General features: G+C 49.2%; 8 protein-coding genes across 8 annotated transcripts; 4 read left to right on the top strand and 4 right to left on the bottom strand.

The window, feature by feature from the left end:
* The first annotated feature begins 3,418 nt into the window (after nt 1–3,418).
* LOC135577123 (histone H1.10-like) lies at nt 3,419–4,158 on the top strand. Its single transcript, XM_065044868.1, has one exon. The coding sequence runs from the start codon at nt 3,452–3,454 to the stop codon at nt 4,091–4,093; it is 642 nt and encodes a 213-aa protein (XP_064900940.1). The 5' UTR covers nt 3,419–3,451; the 3' UTR covers nt 4,094–4,158.
* Nucleotides 4,159–4,572: 414 nt separating this feature from the next.
* Nucleotides 4,573–5,094, bottom strand: LOC106145754 (histone H2A-IV). The gene has a single exon (XM_013367954.3). It carries the CDS (start codon nt 5,031–5,033, stop codon nt 4,644–4,646), a length of 390 nt encoding a protein of 129 aa, XP_013223408.2. The 5' UTR covers nt 5,034–5,094; the 3' UTR covers nt 4,573–4,643.
* A 199-nt stretch (nt 5,095–5,293) lies between these two features.
* LOC102087096 (histone H2B 1/2/3/4/6) lies at nt 5,294–5,791 on the top strand. The gene has a single exon (XM_013367956.3). It carries the CDS (start codon nt 5,362–5,364, stop codon nt 5,740–5,742), a length of 381 nt encoding a protein of 126 aa, XP_013223410.2. The 5' UTR covers nt 5,294–5,361; the 3' UTR covers nt 5,743–5,791.
* A 1,311-nt stretch (nt 5,792–7,102) lies between these two features.
* LOC135577140 (histone H3) lies at nt 7,103–7,654 on the top strand. The gene has a single exon (XM_065044915.1). It carries the CDS (start codon nt 7,162–7,164, stop codon nt 7,570–7,572), a length of 411 nt encoding a protein of 136 aa, XP_064900987.1. The 5' UTR covers nt 7,103–7,161; the 3' UTR covers nt 7,573–7,654.
* Nucleotides 7,655–7,966: 312 nt separating this feature from the next.
* Nucleotides 7,967–8,544, bottom strand: LOC135577145 (histone H3). The gene has a single exon (XM_065044929.1). The coding sequence runs from the start codon at nt 8,489–8,491 to the stop codon at nt 8,081–8,083; it is 411 nt and encodes a 136-aa protein (XP_064901001.1). The 5' UTR covers nt 8,492–8,544; the 3' UTR covers nt 7,967–8,080.
* A 1,437-nt stretch (nt 8,545–9,981) lies between these two features.
* LOC102089497 (histone H2B 5) lies at nt 9,982–10,477 on the bottom strand. The gene has a single exon (XM_021291535.2). It carries the CDS (start codon nt 10,414–10,416, stop codon nt 10,036–10,038), a length of 381 nt encoding a protein of 126 aa, XP_021147210.2. The 5' UTR covers nt 10,417–10,477; the 3' UTR covers nt 9,982–10,035.
* A 232-nt stretch (nt 10,478–10,709) lies between these two features.
* LOC102087274 (histone H2A-IV) lies at nt 10,710–11,220 on the top strand. Its single transcript, XM_005505408.4, has one exon. It carries the CDS (start codon nt 10,767–10,769, stop codon nt 11,154–11,156), a length of 390 nt encoding a protein of 129 aa, XP_005505465.1. The 5' UTR covers nt 10,710–10,766; the 3' UTR covers nt 11,157–11,220.
* Nucleotides 11,221–11,711: 491 nt separating this feature from the next.
* Nucleotides 11,712–12,506, bottom strand: LOC102089680 (histone H1.11L). Its single transcript, XM_005505419.3, has one exon. It carries the CDS (start codon nt 12,479–12,481, stop codon nt 11,801–11,803), a length of 681 nt encoding a protein of 226 aa, XP_005505476.2. The 5' UTR covers nt 12,482–12,506; the 3' UTR covers nt 11,712–11,800.
* Nucleotides 12,507–17,062: the final 4,556 nt, after the last annotated feature.

Here is a 17,062-nt window from a genome sequence, read left to right as displayed (position 1 = left end):
ATCACAAAAGTGACTGCAAGAAATGGAAAATTACCTTAATCTTGTTAAAATTGCTTGTTGTCTTACAGGCGTTAAGTTTGGGTTGGATTACTGTATATTTTTCAAATTAGTAGGCAAATGTTACTGGTTATAACAAACTATGTTTTTCATGATGACTGGGAAGAGCTCTAAAGAGGTTTCCAGACCTAGCCCTGCAGTCTCAGCTGGCTCACATTGACAGCACTGGCAAAAAACTTTGTGCAGGATTTGCTGGCAGATCTTTGTTACTCTAGCAGATATCTCTGTCCATGCTGACAGAGCTTCTAGAGACCAACAGCATAGAATACTACTGAGATCCTGTTGTTCTTGATGGTCACCTCTTCTAAGGCAAGGCAGGAAAGCTTGCTATAATTGTGATGGCATATGCATAAGAAGGAGGGAGAATCTTTCACAGCAAGTGTCCTCCCTATCTGCTCCTTTTTTGTGTATGCATTGAAGGGAAACATAGTACTTCCATATATCCTTGTGAAGCTTGATCATGGCTAGACTAATGACGTCTTCTATTTAATGTCAGGCTTTTTGTGCTACCAGTCAAACAAAGAATAGCAGTATTTGGGGAAGGAGGACAAACCACAGTCCTTGTGTATTCATTACAGAATGAGGTGACACTGTATTCAGCTCTTCTTGTATGCCTTGATTTTTCTCTAGTACTTCTGCATCTCTTCACTAATACACATGGATTGGCTGCTTGTTTGTGAGATGGTCATGAGAATGTATTTTCTTCTTAACAACAAAGGAAGATAATAACAGAGTACACACATAAGTGGAAAATCAAATAAGGAGAAGCACTTTAAATCATTACAAAATATAGTCTTAAGTTGCACAATGACCATTTAACATTTGATGGAAATCTATAGCTTCAAAAGTGGAGTAAGACAAGGACTACAACAATGTACTGCAGTGTTTCCCTGGCACACACTGAGAGGCTTTTTCCCTGAAGATGGTGTTGTAGTTATCACTGCTATACAAGATTTAGCTATACATCCGTATTCCATCTGATTATGTGTGTGTAAGGAAAACAGTCTTGAGAATATCATATTACAGATTTCTCCTGGAGAAAAGGAGGCTGAAGGGAGACCTTATCGCACTCTACCACCACCTGAAAGGAGGCTGTAGTGAGATGGGTGTTGCTCTTTTCTTCTGATTAGCAAGTGATAGGACAAGAGAAAATGGCCTCAAGTTGTGCCAGGGAAGGTTCAAGGTTGGATATTAGGAAAAAATTCTTCCTGGAAAGGGTTGTGAAGCACTGGAACAAGCTGCCCAGGTAAGTGGTTGAGTCATCATCCCTGGAGGTGTTTAAAAGATGCATAGATGAGGCTCTTAGGGACATGGTTTAGTGCTAGATTTAGGTTATGATTGGAGGACTCAATGATCTTAAGGGTCTCTGCCAAAAGAAATTATTCTATGACTCTATGCTATTGTGCTGCATTGTTTCTCTTGCAAAAATAAGAGTTGCAGAGAAGGGAGAAATTGTTTTATTGTGGTAGAAAGGTTTCTGTTCCAACCCCAGTATTGGCATAGGCAATGTGAGAAGAGTTGGTGAGTATAAAAAGATTCTGCTTACAAGTACTGTAACAAGTTTAGTTTTTAAAGGACACCAGGGCTTTTACCACACCTAAATGGGACAGAGCAGATATACAGCCATGCACCTGACTTCAGGAAACTTTAGTAGATGTTAGTAATTTAACTATTCAATTTTGTATGCCCCCTGCTACTACATGAAGTAAATCTTTCTTACACGTGAGTTCTTTCGCCTTTGTAAAACTCCTCATGAGTATTGCTCTATAAGTCATCCTGCTTCTAAAACAGCTTGGGTAGCCCAGATCCAGATTTGTGGAATTTGACATTTTATTTGCGCTCCTTGTCTCAGGGATAACTTCTCAGCTATGAGACCTCAATCATGAGGAAAAGCTAGAAAGAAAAAGTAAGTGGGAGAGAGGAATGTATTTATTGCATTTTCCTGAAGTCCTTTTTACCGTAAGGATACAAGAAAAGGTCAAACTGCCTACACAAAGTTTTAAAGAATGGGACTTCATGAATTAATTGAAAACGAAGGGCCACTCAAAAGCTTCAAGAGGTTCATTTGTTTTCCCTGTAGTGGAATGATGGAGGGGAGTGAGGTGATATTTTTCCACTCGTAGATTCTGTATTTTGTTGAAATGGTGAAGTTGATCATCTGGTCAGCACCATATGTAAACTATGCAAGTGAAGTTTGTATACATCACGTTGAAATGCAGCAATACCATGGTGTTAAACTATGTGACAGCTACTAAAGTTCAAGTTAAATTAATTAAGAACTCCTGCTAGAGAGACAGAAATACATACAAAGTTTTAGCTGATAAGGAGATGTGCATTTGAATAGAATAGTCACTACATTGTGGACAGAGAGCTTTGCATCACTTTGTGATAAAAAGGTTTTATGTAGAAAAGCTGCTGTGACTTAATCTGTAACCTGGCAAAAGAGCAGTAAACAAAAATGGTGACTTCTGTCCCTAGCTTGGCAGGAAAATATGAATAAAATAGTGCTTTCAGATATCTTGAAGACTTGATCTCTGCCAATTTTTTCCATGTTATTGAATCATACCCGCAGATTTTACAGAAATGGCACTATGTGCTTTATTTAGAGTACAATCTGTTTCTGTATGTCAGAGACTTCCATGAAGCTCAGTCATTCGACATCAACTTTGGTCTTCATTTCCCAATTTATCCCATTAACATTAGAGAGCTTTTTGCTATGTTAACAACAGCGAATAGTTGCAGAGAAAGTATCCCATTCTGAGGTAAATAAAGTATATGCTGCCTCTTATTCCACGTGTAGCCTCCAGAAACTTTAGCTTTGGAAGTCTAAAAAAAAAAAATTAAAAAGCCCTAATTGAGTGTTTGGCAGTAGCCCGAGGTATAAACCTCAGTAAGAGCAGAGGCACGTCTTGTGGCAGTTTGTGCTACCTTACTTTCTTTCAAACCATTTTATTTTAAATTATGAGATTCTAACTGTTCACTTTCTTCTCTGATGTGAAAAAGACCCTCTGAAGATTAACACTGAGTTTCCCGTCTCACGTTAACTTCAAAGCAGAATTCCTAATTTACAAAGAAAAACAAAACTTTCGCTCTCTCAAGGTCTGTTCGGTTCCAGGACTCGGAATTTATTGTCTCCTCTCTACCCAAACTCCGCTCTTTTTGCCACAAGACACCGATAGGCGAAAATAGGCACTTCCACGGACTCCCAGAGGCAGAAAAGGGGCAATTTCGTGCCAGATAAATTACAAAAAAACCTTTTTATTGCCCCTAAAGAAACACAAGCCGAGCCGCGGAGCGCCGGGGCGGGGCGGGCGGGCGGCACCAATCAGCGCCCGCCGCGCTGCTATAAAGGGGGCGCAGCCGCCGCTGCCTCCCACCGCGTTCCGTTGCTGTCATGTCCGAGACTGCTCCTTCTGCAGTGGCGGCCGCTGCGCCGGCCGCCGCCGCTAAAACTGCCGCCAAGAAGCCAAAGAAAGCGGCGAGCGGCTCCAAAGCCCGCAAGCCTGCGGGCCTCAGCGTCACCGAGCTGATCACTAAGGCCGTGTCTGCTTCCAAGGAGCGCAAAGGGCTCTCGCTCGCCGCGCTCAAGAAGGCGCTGGCCGCCGGCGGCTACGATGTGGAGAAAAATAACAGCCGTGTCAAGGTAGGGCTAAAGAACCTTGTCAGCAAGGGGATTTTGGTGCAGACCAAGGGCACCGGTGCGTCTGGGTCTTTTAGGCTCAGCAGGAAGCCTGAAGAAGTGAAAGAAAAAGCCCCCAAGAAACGGGAAGCCGCGGCCAAGCCTAAGAAGTCTGCGGCGAAGAAGCCTGCCGGTGCAGCCAAGAAGGCAGCAACGGCAAAGAAGAGCCCCAAAAAAGTCAAGAAGCAGGTGGCCACTGCAGCCAAGAAAGGGACCAAAAGTCCTAAGAAGGCAGTGGTTAAGGCTGCCAAGCCCAAAAAGGCAGCAGTGAAGAGTCCGGCCAAGGCAAAGGCAGTGAAGCGTAAGGCAGCCAAGCCTAAAGCGGTTAAGGCTAAGAAGGCAGCGCCCAAGAAGTAAGCGCCTGTGAAAGAAAATGCTTACTCTGCGCTTAAACCAAACGGCTCTTTTAAGAGCCACCCACATTGTCTTAAAAGGGTTCAAACACTGTGGCTATGACCACTATCGGGGACGCCGGCGATGGGGAGGGTTTCAGGCAGCTTCTGATTTGCTGCTGGGAATGTTTTGCTTCGGTGCGGGAACAGGCGGTCGGAGCAACGGCAGAGGGGATGTAAAATCTCTGATTACCGAGGAGAGCAGAATAGCGCAACGGCGTATTTGGAAAGCGAGCACAGCGCTGAAAGGGTCGATCTACCGACGGGACCCCTGTCAGCAGCGCCGCAGCTCCGCCCCCACAACCAGGGAGCACGACAACGCGGGGTGGGGGGTCGCGTGTATGGGGCCGTTAGTTTTTGTTAGTGTCAGCCGAGCATTTTAAAACACACCACTGAATTGCATTACTTGATACAAAATGAAATCCAAGCTCTTTTTCGGAACTGTTGGTGGCTCTGAAAAGAGCCTTTGGGTCTTTCTGGGAAAAACTTCCCGGCTATTTATTGCTCTTCGGTGTTCATTTGGCTTTAGCCTTGTGGCTGTCGGTCTTCTTGGGCAGCAGCACGGCCTGGATGTTGGGCAGCACCCCGCCCTGCGCGATGGTCACCTTGCCCAGCAGCTTGTTGAGCTCCTCGTCGTTGCGGATGGCCAGCTGCAGGTGGCGGGGGATGATGCGCGTCTTCTTGTTGTCGCGGGCCGCGTTGCCCGCCAGCTCCAGGATCTCGGCCGTCAGGTACTCCAGCACGGCCGCCAGGTACACCGGGGCGCCGGCGCCCACCCGCTCCGCGTAGTTGCCCTTGCGCAGCAGCCGGTGGACACGGCCCACGGGGAACTGCAGCCCGGCCCGCGACGAGCGCGACTTGGCCTTGGCCCGCGCCTTCCCGCCCTGCTTCCCGCGGCCGGACATCGCAGTAAATCAGTAGTGGAGACGAAGTACACTACGGAAACAAAAGCAACTTCGGAACTCGCCCTTATATTCCCTTTCAGCGAAAGGCGCGAATTTCGATAGGCTAAGAAGGTGATATGGCGAAAACAACCAATGGGAACGCGGATTGAATTCTAACCAATAGCGATGAACTACAAAACAAATGACTACACGAAACTTTCTCAGCCAATAACAATCAAGTTTAGAGGAACGGTAATTTGCATACGTTCCCTATAAAAGGAGAGCGCTCGCAGTTATTCAGTACGCGTTTGTGAGTTGCTCGTGGTGCGCGGTTAGGTTGTTGATAATAATGCCTGAACCGGCTAAGTCTGCTCCTGCGCCCAAGAAGGGCTCCAAGAAGGCGGTGACTAAGACACAGAAGAAGGGCGACAAGAAGCGCAAGAAGAGCCGCAAGGAGAGCTACTCCATCTACGTGTACAAGGTGCTGAAGCAGGTGCACCCCGACACGGGCATCTCGTCCAAGGCCATGGGCATCATGAACTCGTTCGTCAACGACATCTTCGAGCGCATCGCCGGCGAGGCCTCGCGCCTGGCGCACTACAACAAGCGCTCCACCATCACGTCGCGGGAGATCCAGACGGCCGTGCGGCTGCTGCTGCCCGGCGAGCTGGCCAAGCACGCCGTGTCCGAGGGCACCAAGGCTGTCACCAAGTACACCAGCTCCAAGTAAATCCGTGTTTGAAAACCTTTTTAACCCAAAGGCTCTTTTAAGAGCCACCCACTCCTTCAAAAAAAGAGCTGATGCAGTGGCATTATGTCATTAGTTTTTCTGGGCTTTTCTCGGAAGCGTAATGTGAAAATACTGTTGATTGCAAGGAGTTTGAGATGTATGCGTTTAACGAGAAACAATGTGTTCTCCCTTTTTCTCAGCTTACAGTACCCTAAAAATACCTCAGGAGGAGTCACTTGCACCTTCGTGGCTGGCTTCGGGTGAAGTTAAACAATGAACGATGTAGGTGTGTAGGTGTTCTTAAATGCCCGAGAAAAAGTGTGTTCTGGAGATCCGGTCGTGCCTTTTTAACAAAGGTTCCAGGCTGGATCCCCGCACCGTTAGCAATCTCGCGAGCGACCGGGGTCAGAAAACCGGAGCTCTTACGGCACACTCATCCCTGAACCGCGCCTCCCCGCCTGTGGTGCCGAGCACAGCATACCCTCCCAGAGTTCTCCCCGGCTCTCGCCCACTTCTCCTTTCACCGCCCTGTTCCCCCACGGCCCGTAAATCCCGCAGCCGAACAGCCGGCGGGAGGAGGGAGCGGGCGGACCCTGAAACGCGCAGCTACCGGGCTCAGGCCGACCTGAGTGAGAACTGCACGGCGCTCCCCAGCTGCCGGGCCCGGCACGGTCGTGATTGGTTGGGGAGGCTTCGTGGTTCGGAGCGCAGCGTCGCTTCCTCCAAGCGCGCTCCTCCGAAGAGAGACGGACCTTCCACCGTGGCGGGACAGCAACCTGGAAACGACCTTACGCGAAAGGTCGACTACCACACACTTCTACCTCCCTGCTGGGGACCTGAACCGAGCGCGGTTACCGAACGGGAGCAAATAGCGACCTCTCTCGAGAAACGGAGGCTGCCAAGCGAAGGAGCTTTAGTCATCAGTCCCGGTGCCAGCGGTGGGGGGGCAGTGAGTGGGACCGGGTGAAGTAGAGACCGAGCCCCAGGCGTGGGCGACGGGACCTGCTACACCGGTCACCTACGGTGGCTCCCGACACTCCCCCTGCCTCCTAAACGGCTGTTTGTGGGGAAGTCTGCGCAGTCATTTTTATATAGCGAGGAAGCCAGGGAGAAAGCCTTTAGAAGGCGGGAAAAGAGCAAGAGCAGGGCCGGGGCAGACTGTGGCGGGAGTGGCGGGGGGGGAGAGAGGGCCGGTTCAGCGGCTCTGGAGCCAAAATGGGCGGAGCGAGGCGGGGGAAGGGCGGGATCTCCGCCCGCCAGACGCGGGCTTTTCGACTTGCCTGCACCGCCCAATGGCAGAGGGACTCGTGAGGACAGCCAATCGCCAGGGCGCTTCGGCTATAAATACCGCCGCCTCGGAGCGGTTGCTGCAGCTTAGTTTTTGTTGGGGCTTGGGAGCGTAGAGAAGAGTGTGAAGCGATGGCGCGCACCAAGCAGACGGCGCGTAAGTCGACGGGCGGGAAGGCGCCCCGCAAGCAGCTGGCCACCAAGGCTGCCCGCAAGAGCGCGCCGGCCACCGGCGGCGTGAAGAAGCCGCACCGCTACCGGCCCGGCACGGTGGCGCTGCGCGAGATCCGGCGCTACCAGAAGTCGACGGAGCTGCTGATCCGCAAGCTGCCCTTCCAGCGCCTGGTGCGCGAGATCGCGCAGGACTTCAAGACCGACCTGCGCTTCCAGAGCTCGGCCGTCATGGCGCTGCAGGAGGCCAGCGAGGCCTACCTGGTGGGGCTGTTCGAGGACACCAACCTGTGCGCCATCCACGCCAAGCGCGTCACCATCATGCCCAAGGACATCCAGCTGGCCCGCCGCATCCGCGGCGAGCGTGCTTAAGGTTTCTGCTGTAGCTTCTCCCTGGCTCTAGCAGGCATCAAGGCAGCCCACACAGACCCAAAGGCTCTTTTAAGAGCCACTACTTGCACAATAAAAGAGCTGTCATCTGTCTTCGGAGGTTTCTTGAGAACCCGTGGTTTTGCTATGTTAGATCTAAGTAAGTAAACGTGAACATACAACACGTGTTTCTGTATTTTTATTGGATAATAAAAGCCTAGAATCTTAGCCCTTTGATGCTAGAAGTGCATTTATATGAAATGAATATTTTCTGTTAGAAGAATTCCTGCATATGATATTAATATGAAACACAATGGATTTACAGCTCGTAAATACAAAAAAAAAAAAAAAGGTAGACCTATAGAAGTCATTGTTTCTGAAGCATAAAGGTCTGAAGAACAGTGATACAACTCTTTTTATTGTGCAGGTAGTGGCTCTTAAAAGAGCCTTTGGGTCTGTGTGGGCTTGTCTCAGAGTCTGCCAGAACCGTGAAGGGGCTACAGCAGAAACCTTAAGCACGCTCACCGCGGATGCGGCGGGCCAGCTGGATGTCCTTGGGCATGATGGTGACGCGCTTGGCGTGGATGGCGCACAGGTTGGTGTCCTCGAACAGCCCCACCAGGTAGGCCTCGCTGGCCTCCTGCAGCGCCATGACGGCCGAGCTCTGGAAGCGCAGGTCGGTCTTGAAGTCCTGCGCGATCTCGCGCACCAGGCGCTGGAAGGGCAGCTTGCGGATCAGCAGCTCCGTCGACTTCTGGTAGCGCCGGATCTCGCGCAGCGCCACCGTGCCGGGCCGGTAGCGGTGCGGCTTCTTCACGCCGCCGGTGGCCGGCGCGCTCTTGCGGGCAGCCTTGGTGGCCAGCTGCTTGCGGGGCGCCTTCCCGCCCGTCGACTTACGCGCCGTCTGCTTGGTGCGCGCCATCGCTTCACACTCTTCTCTACGCTCTCAAGCCCCAACAACAATTAAGCTGCAGCAACCGCTCCGAAGCGGCGGTATTTATAGCCGAAGCGCCCTGGCGATTGGCTGTCCTCACGAGTCCCGCTGCCATTGGGCGGTGCGGGCAAGTCGAAAAGCCCGCGTCTGGCGGGCGGAGATCCCGCCCTTCCCCCGCCTCGCTCCGCCCATTTTGGCTCCAGAGCCGCTGAACCGGCCCTCTCTCCCCCCCGCCACTCCCGCCACAGTCTGCCCTGGCCCTGCTCTTACACCTTACCAGACTTGTAGAACGATTTAGCCTCAGTTCCCTCACTGTCTAAGGCTGTCTGCGCAGTCTGTCTTCAGGAACAGCGGTTTGGGAGGACAGAGAGGGTGAACCACCGTGGGTGACTGGTGTAGCAGTGCCGGTGTAGCCCCCGTCGCCCGCGCCTGAGGCGCGGTCTCTACTCAAACCCGGTCCCCCTAACTGCCTCCCCTCGCCTGGCATCGGCACTGCTGACTAAAGCTTCTTCGCTTGGCAGCCTCCGTTTCTCGAGAGAGGTCGCTATTTGCTCCCGTTCGGTAACTGAGCTTGGTTCAAGGCTGCGGCAGGGACGTTCTAGGCGCGGATGACAGACGACTTTTCGCGTAAGGAGAACGTTTGAAGACTACCCTCCCGACCTGGTGTAAGGTCCGACTCTTATCGGCGTAGCGCGCCTCGTTGAGACGGCGATGCGCTGCGTACCGCGAAAGCCTCCGCGACCAATCACTGCGATCTCGGGAGCTGAGCCGTGCTGGTCCCGGTAGCTGGGGAGCGCCGTGCAGTTCTCACTCAGGTCGGACTGAGCCCGGTAGCTGCGCGTTTCAGGGTCCGCCCGCTCCCTGCTCCCGCCGGCTGTTCGGCTGCGGGATTTACGGGCCGTGGGGGAACAGGGCGGTGAAAGGAGAAGTGGGCGAGAGCCGGGGAGAGCGCTGGGAGGGTATGCTGTGCTCGGCACCACAGGCGGGGAGGCGCGGTTCAGGGATGAGTGTGCCATAAGAGCTCCGGTTTTCTGACTCCGGTAGCCCGCGAGAATAAAAACGGTGCGGGGATCCAGCCTGGAGCATTTTACTGAAAAGAGCACAGTCACCTTGAACCGTTTGTGTCTTTGATGTATCACCATTTCGCTAAAAAGCCACACAAGAGAGAGAAAAAAAAAAAACAGCAGCACTGGCTCTCCAGAACACACATTTTCTCGGACATTTAAGAACAGCTACATCGTTTGTTTGTTAAACCTCACCCGAAGCCGGTCGCTGAAGTGAAAGACTCCTGAAGTATTTTCAGTGTATCGCGAGCATTCTCCGCTCTACTGAGGTAAAGGGAGAACGCATTGTTTTCCCGCTAAACACATACGTCTCCAGCTCTTTACAACCAGCAATATTTTCACATTTATTACTTTTCCGAGAAGAGGCAGGAACAAATAAGAACAAGATACCACTGCATCAGCTCTTTTATTGAAAAAGTAGGTGGCTCTTAAAAGAGCCTTTGGGTTAAAAGGTTTTCAAACACGGATTTACTTGGAGCTGGTGTACTTGGTGACAGCCTTGGTGCCCTCGGACACGGCGTGCTTGGCCAGCTCGCCGGGCAGCAGCAGCCGCACGGCCGTCTGGATCTCCCGCGACGTGATGGTGGAGCGCTTGTTGTAGTGCGCCAGGCGCGAGGCCTCGCCGGCGATGCGCTCGAAGATGTCGTTGACGAACGAGTTCATGATGCCCATGGCCTTGGACGAGATGCCCGTGTCGGGGTGTACTTGCTTCAGCACCTTGTACACGTAGATAGAATAACTCTCCTTGCGGCTCTTACGCCTTTTTTTGTCGCCCTTCTTCTGTGTCTTAGTCACCGCCTTCTTAGAGCCCTTCTTGGGCGCAGGAGCAGACTTAGCCGGCTCAGGCATCGCAACAGACACACCACTATCACTAACCGCACAGCTGCACAACGCAATAAACAGCGTTTCGTCAGCGCGAGTCCTCTTTATAGCAGAGGTGAGCAAGAAACGACTCGACAGCTTCTCATCGCCATTGGTTAGGAATTCTATTTCATGACGTCACGCTGCACTAAGCTTTGCTATTGGGGCACCTGTCGATTCTCATTCCCATTGGCTGACGATATAATGCCTCCTTCTCAGCCTATCAGAAAAGGTGCTTACGCTCCACCCGAGCCGTATATAAACCAGCGGGCCGGCACACTGTAGAGCATCTGTTCTTTTTTGTGGAGCTGTTGCTGCTTGTCTGCTGAGTCGCTACGATGTCGGGCCGCGGGAAGCAGGGCGGGAAGGCGCGGGCCAAGGCCAAGTCGCGCTCGTCGCGGGCCGGGCTGCAGTTCCCCGTGGGCCGTGTCCACCGGCTGCTGCGCAAGGGCAACTACGCGGAGCGGGTGGGCGCCGGCGCCCCGGTGTACCTGGCGGCCGTGCTGGAGTACCTGACGGCCGAGATCCTGGAGCTGGCGGGCAACGCGGCCCGCGACAACAAGAAGACGCGCATCATCCCCCGCCACCTGCAGCTGGCCATCCGCAACGACGAGGAGCTCAACAAGCTGCTGGGCAAGGTGACCATCGCGCAGGGCGGCGTGCTGCCCAACATCCAGGCCGTGCTGCTGCCCAAGAAGACCGACAGCCACAAGGCTAAAGCCAAGTGAACACCGAAGAGCAATAGCCGGGAAGTTTTTCCCAGAAAGACCCAAAGGCTCTTTTCAGAGCCACCCACAATATCACTAAAGAGCTAAATTGCTTTAACTTGGTTTGAAAATTCCTGTAGAAAAGACTACTGTGCTGCCTCTTATGACAGAAGAAAATTAAATTAATGATTCTTTTTATGTGTTTTGTATGCCCAGGTAAGATCAGTTCTTAGAACCTAAGGGTACCCTATCTTACACAGAAGTGAGAACCATTCTCGCCCCTCCCTTCTGCTTCACTTTCACGTAGTCGCACAGATAAATGTGGAGAAGAGAGCGTTAAGTACCAGATAGAAGTCTGCTTTTTAAATAGCCCGAAGGAATCAATGTTCATCCTAAAAGGCAACAAACGATCGCCCCAGCGTTGCATCGACGTACTGATTACAGTAACATCTAGGGCTGTTCCCGAGATGGTGAAGTTCCTCACAGGCACAGGCTCGCTTTATGAGATTTGATAAGGAGTACACCCAAAAGATATAAACCCATTTCCATTATTTACACAAAATACTAAAATAAACGTAATTTCAGCTTTTTTTTTGAGAAAATGTGGGTGGCTCTTAAAAGAGCCGTTGGGTTTAAGCGCGGAGCAAGTTTTCTTCCACAGGGGCTTACTTCTTCTTGGCCGCTGCCTTCTTCGCCTTGGCTGCTTTGGGCTTGGGCGCCTTAGGCTTAGCCGCTTTGGGCTTTGCCGTCTGTGCTTTGGCCGGGCTCTTCGCTGTCACCGCTTTCTTAGGCTTGGCAGCCTTCGTGACCTTCTTTGGACTTTTGGCTGCTTTCTTTGTTGCAGCAGCCGCCGGCTTCTTGGCTTTTTTAGGGCTCTTCTTCGCTGTCACCACCTTCTTGGGCTTCTTAGCAGCGCTGGCAGGTTTTTTAGCCGCAGGCTTCTTCGGCTTGGCCGCGGCTGCCCGCTTCTTAAGAGGTTTTTCCTTCACTTCTCCAGGCTTCTTACTAAGGCGGAAAGAGCCAGAAGCGCCGGTGCCCTTGGTCTGAACCAGGGTGCCCTTGCTGACAAGGCTCTTGAGTCCCAGCTTGATGCGGCTGTTGTTCTTCTCCACATCGTAGCCGCCGGCGGCCAGCGCCTTCTTGAGCGCGGCGAGCGAGAGCCCCTTGCGCTCCTTGGAGGCGGACACGGCCTTAGTGATCAGCTCGGTGACGCTGGGGCCCGCGGGCTTGCGGGCTTTGGAGCCGCCTGCTGCTTTCTTCGGCTTCTTGGCGGCAGCTTTGGCGGCGGGGGCCGGAGCAGCGGCAGGCGCTGCCTCAGCAGCGGGAGCAGGAGCGGTCTCGGACATGTCGCTGCGCGAACACAGTCGCAGACACTGCAGAGTTGCTGGCGGCGTCCCGCTTTATATCAGCGTTGAGGGCGCTGATTGGTGGGTTCCTGAGCCCGCCCCGCCCCGTCTGTCGGCGCTCTCCCGTTTGGCTTGTGTTTCTTCCTCCTCAAAAAAGTGCGTTTTTTGTTAAAAAGCCGTGACCAGGACACCCCATTTCTTAGCAGTGTTGCTGAAGACAGAAGATATTTTTGACTTTCGGCATTTCTTTTGGCTGAGATTTAAAATGAATCTCATGCAAGCCAATAATCCCCGAGTTTGGGGATTGCATGCACCGCTGGACGGTGAGATTTTTATTTTTCCTTTTGAATTAAAATTTTCCTTCTGACAGCTTTACCACAGTGGCAGCGGATTAATGTTCCTGAGACAGATTTTCATCACAGTAGTTCAAAATGGAGGTAAACTCGATACATTTTCTTGGTGCAAAATAGCTTTGAAAAGACACAAGTAACACAAAGTAACTGCTCAGCTCTGTATCTGGGTTACAAGTTGCTTCACATAATACGGCTTCATCTCTTAAAAATAATGAAACCTTTCGACATAGTACCCTGTTTAGCTCTACTCAGAGCTAATAAAAAGTAAAAGAAAGATGGTTTTCACTGGAAAAGTTAATGTAAAAAACATGTCTCTAAATCAGCAGGGACTTTCCACGTCTCATAAGAACATATAGAAGTTCTTTCAGTGTTTCCTGCAGTTTTCTGCAGCTTTGTATGAATACTTCAATGAACTATATTCCAATTTCTTCTCTGAAGTACTTCTTTTGATTAAGCACAATAGGTAAACACATTCATTTGTATGTTCTTATTTTAAAAAATGTGTTTTTTTAATTATTTTTTATTTTTTGTTCTTGCTTTTACACTGTACTTTAGGCATAAGTTCATGTTTTCTTTTTTAAAAGGCTGCAGGTATTCCTTTAATAAAGTTAATATAAATCAATATAATTAATCAAGCACCTCAGAACTGCCAAGATAAACCAGGGCATGGCTTTTTGCAACCCATGAGTTTTGCAATGCGGAATAAATGAACATACAAATGATTATTTTTTTCTTGAGATTAGTTAAATAGAATAGTGTCATGTGCAAAAATATGTAGTGCAACATGGGAAAGAATAGGAGACCCTGAGGATTACTTGATATGATTGACAATGCAGTTCTTCAACTTATTTCACTTTTAATTTTGACAATGTAATTTCACACGCTGTCTTGCGGAGTTTTGGCAATGGAGGGCCAGTTTTAACAGCTTGTTAGTGGTGCTCGCTTACCATGACTAGGGTGCACCTACAAGTGCGAGAAACTTCCAAGAGATGTGGTAGCATTTCAGAGGGGTTTTTGTCTAGGGAAGACAAACAGCAGAATTACATCACATGTGAGAGTATAAAACCAGAAGATCATGTGGATTTGGAGCCAATGCCTGTACTGATGCTAAATTTCATGGTGGCTTCACCTGCTGACACTGCTGTGGATTATGGTTTGTGAACTACATTGTCACAAAATGAATCTGTTGGGAATGATACGTACCATTGAGGATAAATTTACGTGGGTTAGTTCTGTAGCATACATATCTCCTTCAAATGCTGTATCTTACACCCTTCTATTCACTCCTATCAGAGTCAGACCCCTGGTAGCTTTACCTCTAAAGTATTTTGATCCTCTGCAAATGCATTTTCCTAGGTTTAAGCTAGGCCTTTATCCTTCTTCCAAACACCTGATGTAGCAGCAGAGTCCTAGAACAGTTTATATGCTCTTCTAAAAGCTCTTTTTTTCTGGTGCTTCAATATTTTGACCACATAGCTGGACTTCTAAATTTTGGTTTTTATAATCATAGATATTTTTAGACTCAGCGAAGGAGAAAATGCAAAGAAATCTTGCAAAAGTTATCAGATGGAGGAAAGAAAGAAATATGTTGTCAAGTGTAATTTAGCTCCTTTAATTTAATGGGCAAGCTTATTAAAAATAAAATCTTATTTCAAACATTATCTTAACTTTTTTTTTTTTTTTTTTTTTTCTTCTGATATAGAGCTTTGTAAAATGATGTATTCAATAAAAGACACAATTACTTCCACTGCCTGTATGTCCCCGGAAAGAATAGCCAAACAAACAGAACATTTATTAAAATAAAAGTGATTTTTGAAAAGGTAGAAAGTAGTGCTTACGGTGAACCACAATATCTGGATGTGACAGAAACTTTTCAGAACTTCAGGCAGAAATACAAGGACCCATTTTTATTCTATTCTGGTGTTGGATAATGGCTGTAGAATCATAGAATGGTTTGAGTTGGAAAAGATCTAGTCCAGCCTCCCTGAATATCTTCCGCCAGATCAGATTGCTGAAAGCCCCATCCAACTTGACCTTGAACGCTTCCAATGATGGTGCATCCACTGCTTCTCCGGGCAACTTGATTCAGTTTTCCACCACCATCATAATAAAAAAAAAATTCTTCCATATGTCCAAATTAAATCAACCCTCTTTCAGTTTAAACTGTTGCTTCTTATACTGCCACTACAGGCACTGGTAAAAAAATCTCCATCTTTCTCACAAGCCTCCTTTATATGTTGAAAGGCCACAATAATTTCTCCCCATACCCTTCTCTTCTCCTGGCTGAACAATCCCAAATCTCTTTGTCTTTCTTCATAGGAGAGGTGTTCCAGTAGTCTGACTTTTTTTTTGTGGCATCCTCTGGACTCACTCTAACAGGCCCGTGTCTTCATTGTGTTTGGGGACCCCAGATGTGGCTGCAAAACTCCCAGTAGGTCTCATGAGAGCAGAGGGGGAGAATCACGTCCCTTGACCTGCTGGCCATGCTTCTTTTTGTGCAGCCCATGACAAGACAGGCTTTCTGGGCTGCAAGTGCACATTGCCAGGTCTTATCCAACTTTTCATCCACCAGTATCCCCAAGTCCTTCTCTGCAGGGATGCTCTAAATTAATTTAGCCTCCAGACTGTACTGCTATTGGGGATGGCCCCAACCCAGGTGTAGGACCTTTCACTTTCTCATGTTGAACTTCATGAGATTCACATGGCCCCATTTCTCAAGCTAGTCAAGGTCCCTCTGGATGGCATCCCTTCCATCCAGTGTATCAACTGCACTACTCAGTTTGGTGTCATCTGCAAACTTGCTGAGGGTGCATTCAATACCACTATCTATGTTATTAAGATATTAAACAGTATTGGTGTCAGAACAGATCCTTGAGGGACACTACTCATTACTGGTTTCCATTTAGACTTTGAGCTGTTTACTGTATGTCTTTGGATGCAGCCATACAGCCAAGTTCTTATCCATCTAACAGTCCATCCGTCAAATCCATACATGCCCTCAGTTACCCCCATGTCTTTCATATGTTTTGCAGCTTCAAGGAGGATCTGTTCCAGGACCTTACCAGGCACCAAGGTAAGGCTGACTGGTCAGTGGTTCCTAGGGCCTCTCTTTTTATCTTAAAAAAAAAAAAAAATTCCCCTTCAGTCACTGCGGGTTTCACCTGACTGACTGCCATGACTTTTCAGATATCATGGAGAGTGGCTTAGCAACTCTTCCAGTTCCCTCGGGACTCCAGGATGCATCTTACTGAGTCCCATGGACTTGTGTGTCTTCAGGACCCTCAGGTGGTTTCAGATCTGATCTTCTCCAAGGATGCAAGGGACTTTGTTCCCCCAGTGTCTAGCTTGAGGTTCAAGGACTTGAGAGATGTGGGAAAACAGATTTCCAGTGGAGAGTGAAGCAAAAAAACTGTTGAGTACCTCAGCCTTCTTCATGTCAGTTGTCACTAGTTGTCCTGTCTTATTTACTGGAGAGTACATTTACTTTAGTCTTCCTTTTCTGATCAACATACCATCAGAAGCTCTTTTTATTCTTCACATCCCCTGTCAAATTCAGCTCCAGATAGACCTTAGCTTTTCTGATCCCATCCCTACACACCTGGACAGCATTCGTGTATTCTTCCCAAGATGCTTGTCCCTGCCACCAGTGCTTGTGCATTTTCTTCTTGCACTTCATTGCAACCAGAATGTCCCTGCTCAGCTATCCTCATCTCCTGCCTTCCTTGCCTGATTTCTTACATATGGGAATTGAGAGCAATTGTTCTTTAAGAAAAACATCCTTGAATAGCTGCCAGCTCTGTTCTATTCCTTGATTCCTGAGAGCAGTTTCCCAGGGAGTCACATCCACTAGTTTCTTGAATATCTGAAGGTTTGCTCTGGTAAAAAAAGGTTTTGCCTTTACTTTTTGCCTGGCCCATATCCCTTGGGCACAGGCTGCAGTCCAGACTGCTACCAATCTTGGCCTCTCTAATTAGTTTATGTTGGTGAGCAAAGTCCAGTAGTGTTTCTCCTTTGGTTGGACTGTCTTTCACCTGGATTAAAAAAAATATCCTCAACACACTCCAGGAGTTTCCTGGACTGCTTACAGCTTGCTGCACCACTTTTCCAGCAGATGTCAGGTTGATTGAAGTCTCCCAGCAGGATTAGAGCCTGAAAGTGTGATACTGTAGCTGAATCAAAAAGCTTTGTCAACATCCTCCACTTAATGGGGTAGCCTGTAGTAAATACC

Source organism: Columba livia, chromosome 1 (assembly GCF_036013475.1).
Source record: "Columba livia isolate bColLiv1 breed racing homer chromosome 1, bColLiv1.pat.W.v2, whole genome shotgun sequence".
Taxonomy (NCBI): Eukaryota; Metazoa; Chordata; class Aves; order Columbiformes; family Columbidae; genus Columba; species Columba livia.
The sequence above is the reverse complement of the archived record's forward strand: the minus strand, read 5'-3'. Positions and strand labels throughout refer to the sequence as shown.

Coding starts and splice junctions, on each gene's coding strand:
- LOC135577123 (XM_065044868.1), top strand. CDS start 3,452: ATGTCCGAGACTGCTCCTTCTGCAGTGGCGGCCGCTGCGCCGGCCGCC.
- LOC135577140 (XM_065044915.1), top strand. CDS start 7,162: ATGGCGCGCACCAAGCAGACGGCGCGTAAGTCGACGGGCGGGAAGGCG.
- LOC102087274 (XM_005505408.4), top strand. CDS start 10,767: ATGTCGGGCCGCGGGAAGCAGGGCGGGAAGGCGCGGGCCAAGGCCAAG.
- LOC106145754 (XM_013367954.3), bottom strand. CDS start 5,033: ATGTCCGGCCGCGGGAAGCAGGGCGGGAAGGCGCGGGCCAAGGCCAAG.
- LOC102087096 (XM_013367956.3), top strand. CDS start 5,362: ATGCCTGAACCGGCTAAGTCTGCTCCTGCGCCCAAGAAGGGCTCCAAG.
- LOC102089497 (XM_021291535.2), bottom strand. CDS start 10,416: ATGCCTGAGCCGGCTAAGTCTGCTCCTGCGCCCAAGAAGGGCTCTAAG.
- LOC135577145 (XM_065044929.1), bottom strand. CDS start 8,491: ATGGCGCGCACCAAGCAGACGGCGCGTAAGTCGACGGGCGGGAAGGCG.
- LOC102089680 (XM_005505419.3), bottom strand. CDS start 12,481: ATGTCCGAGACCGCTCCTGCTCCCGCTGCTGAGGCAGCGCCTGCCGCT.